The following is a 2013-nucleotide window of genomic DNA, read 5'->3' as shown; positions in this document are numbered from 1 at the left end:
CCATAGTTTTCTCATTGGGAAAGCTTGTTAAATTAATCCACACTACTTCGTTGCATATGTGACACTAATTAGATCATCTCGGCAGCTATAACAGCTGTGGTCCACTGGGGAGACTTGGATGCAGTGACTGCAAAGTTTCTAAATTTAAATTGTGAGTGAGGTGATAGCTTTATGAAATCTATAAAAGCCCAACTGAATTCAAGAGAAAAGCAATGTGACAAGGGTCACACTAATATCCACAGGGCCTCTGTGATTTACGTTTTTAAATTTACAGTATTTACACTTAATCAAATATTTTAGGAATTGTTAATGTTGCAAGACATAAATCCAAGCTATGAGTTCATCTCCCAAGAATGTTTCAGTAATTATTAGCAATTTTGTTCTAGTGGGGCTTATTGAGATTGAATCATATCGATATGTATGGGCGTTTTTGGCTCTTGCATTATTTTTAGTCACATTGTTTATGACTTCTATGATTGTCTATGTAACCTGGACAGAGAAAAGCTTGCATGAGCCTATGTACATCTTTATATGCATCTTGGTTATGAATGTGATGTTTGGGAACTCATCATATTTTCCCAAGCTGGCCATTGACTTGCTGTCTGGATGCTCAACCATTTCCCTCGCAGGATGTCTCTGTCAGTCTTTCTGTATCCAGCTTTATGCGTGTGCTGAAATATATACTTTTACGGCAATGGCCTATGATCGATATCTGGCTGTAGGTCACCCTCTTAGATACCACACCCTTATTACCAACTTAACAACTCAAAAAATATCACTTGCCATATATGTTTTTAATGGAGTGTTAATAACTGTGAGTATACTGTTGACATTAAGGCTTACATTTTGTGGAGTAAATATCAATAATGTCTATTGTGAGATCATGTCTTTACAACCGCTTGCTTGTAGCGATATAACAGTTAACACTATCGTTGGAACAACGTTTACCTTGTTCATGGTGATTCCCTGCGTGCTTGTAACAATGTATTGTTACATTAGAACAGTGATCATCTGTCTGAATCTTTCTGCAGAATCCTCCCAGAAAGCTATACATACATTGATGACTCATGCATTGGCCTTCTCTATTTATTTTGTCACCCTCTTGTTCCTTACTTTGAGATACAGGCTAAACAGAGGTCTTGTGTCAACAGCATTGGATGTTATCATACCTTTGATTGGTACTGGAATAGCCACTTCTGCAAACCCTCTTATTTATGGGATAAGGACCAAAGCTCTCAGAGAAAAAATTGTATGCATCCTCCATAAAATGGTTGGCAAAACAAAATAATAATATCAGTTTTATGTATAAATCAGATTGATGTTAGTGGAGAAGGTCTAAGGTCTCATGGTAATGTTACTATTGAGACTGAGGAACACCCTAGTTCAGAGCATGGGCAGGAGAAGCAAGAGCAGGGCAGTGAGCCCAAGGTATGTAGTGTGCCTGAGGAGGATTTGTCTGGTATTTCACCTTGTCTGATCCCTCAATGTCTACAACTGCTTTACCTAAGGATGATCCTGCCACTTCTACCCCAGCGTTTGCTGTGCCATTGGGTGAGAAGGAAAAACACATGGGCTCTAGATTGGAGAGACAATGTGGTGCACTGAGACATGACAACTCATCACCCCCATACCGCTGCCCAAGCTCTGTCACAAAATATGTCATACAACTCCTTTCTGAAGCATTCACATGAAGCTTATCTGCTGTCTGAGTTGGGCAATAAGTTTCAGAAGAATTTAAAATTTCAGTGGCAAATGAGCAAGCGCGTTGCTACAGGCTATGAATTTATGTTCCCATATGTCCCTGAAGTGACCTTCAACCATCGACCTTGTTACCATCGATGCTGTAAAGAAGAACTATGCGATTATTTTGGTGTTCCTAAGCTCTTCCAATACGCAAAGTTGTCACTGGTGTTTGCTGACAAATATCATAGTTCCGATATTTGGAACAGCACAATATGAAGAAAATTTGTAACTGATACAAAGTACACAGTTTGATGCCTGGCCAGCTGTTAG

General features: G+C 39.2%; 1 protein-coding gene across 1 annotated transcript; it reads left to right on the top strand.

Annotated features, from left to right (window-relative positions):
• Window positions 1-358: 358 nt before the first annotated feature.
• Window positions 359-1288, top strand: LOC309548619 (olfactory receptor 5AP2-like; the record flags this gene model as incomplete). The annotated part of the gene is made up of 1 exon (XM_082248595.1): window positions 359-1288. The coding sequence occupies exon 1, from the start codon at window positions 464-466 to the stop codon at window positions 1286-1288; it is 825 nt and encodes a 274-aa protein (XP_082104721.1). The 5' UTR covers window positions 359-463.
• Window positions 1289-2013: the final 725 nt, after the last annotated feature.

The sequence above is a fragment of the Pelophylax lessonae genome (genome assembly GCF_965119305.1).
Source record: "Pelophylax lessonae genome assembly, chromosome: 2".
NCBI classification, from domain to species: domain Eukaryota; kingdom Metazoa; phylum Chordata; class Amphibia; order Anura; family Ranidae; genus Pelophylax; species Pelophylax lessonae.
Note: the sequence above shows the minus strand (reverse complement) of the source record. Positions and strands in the feature narration are given on the sequence as shown.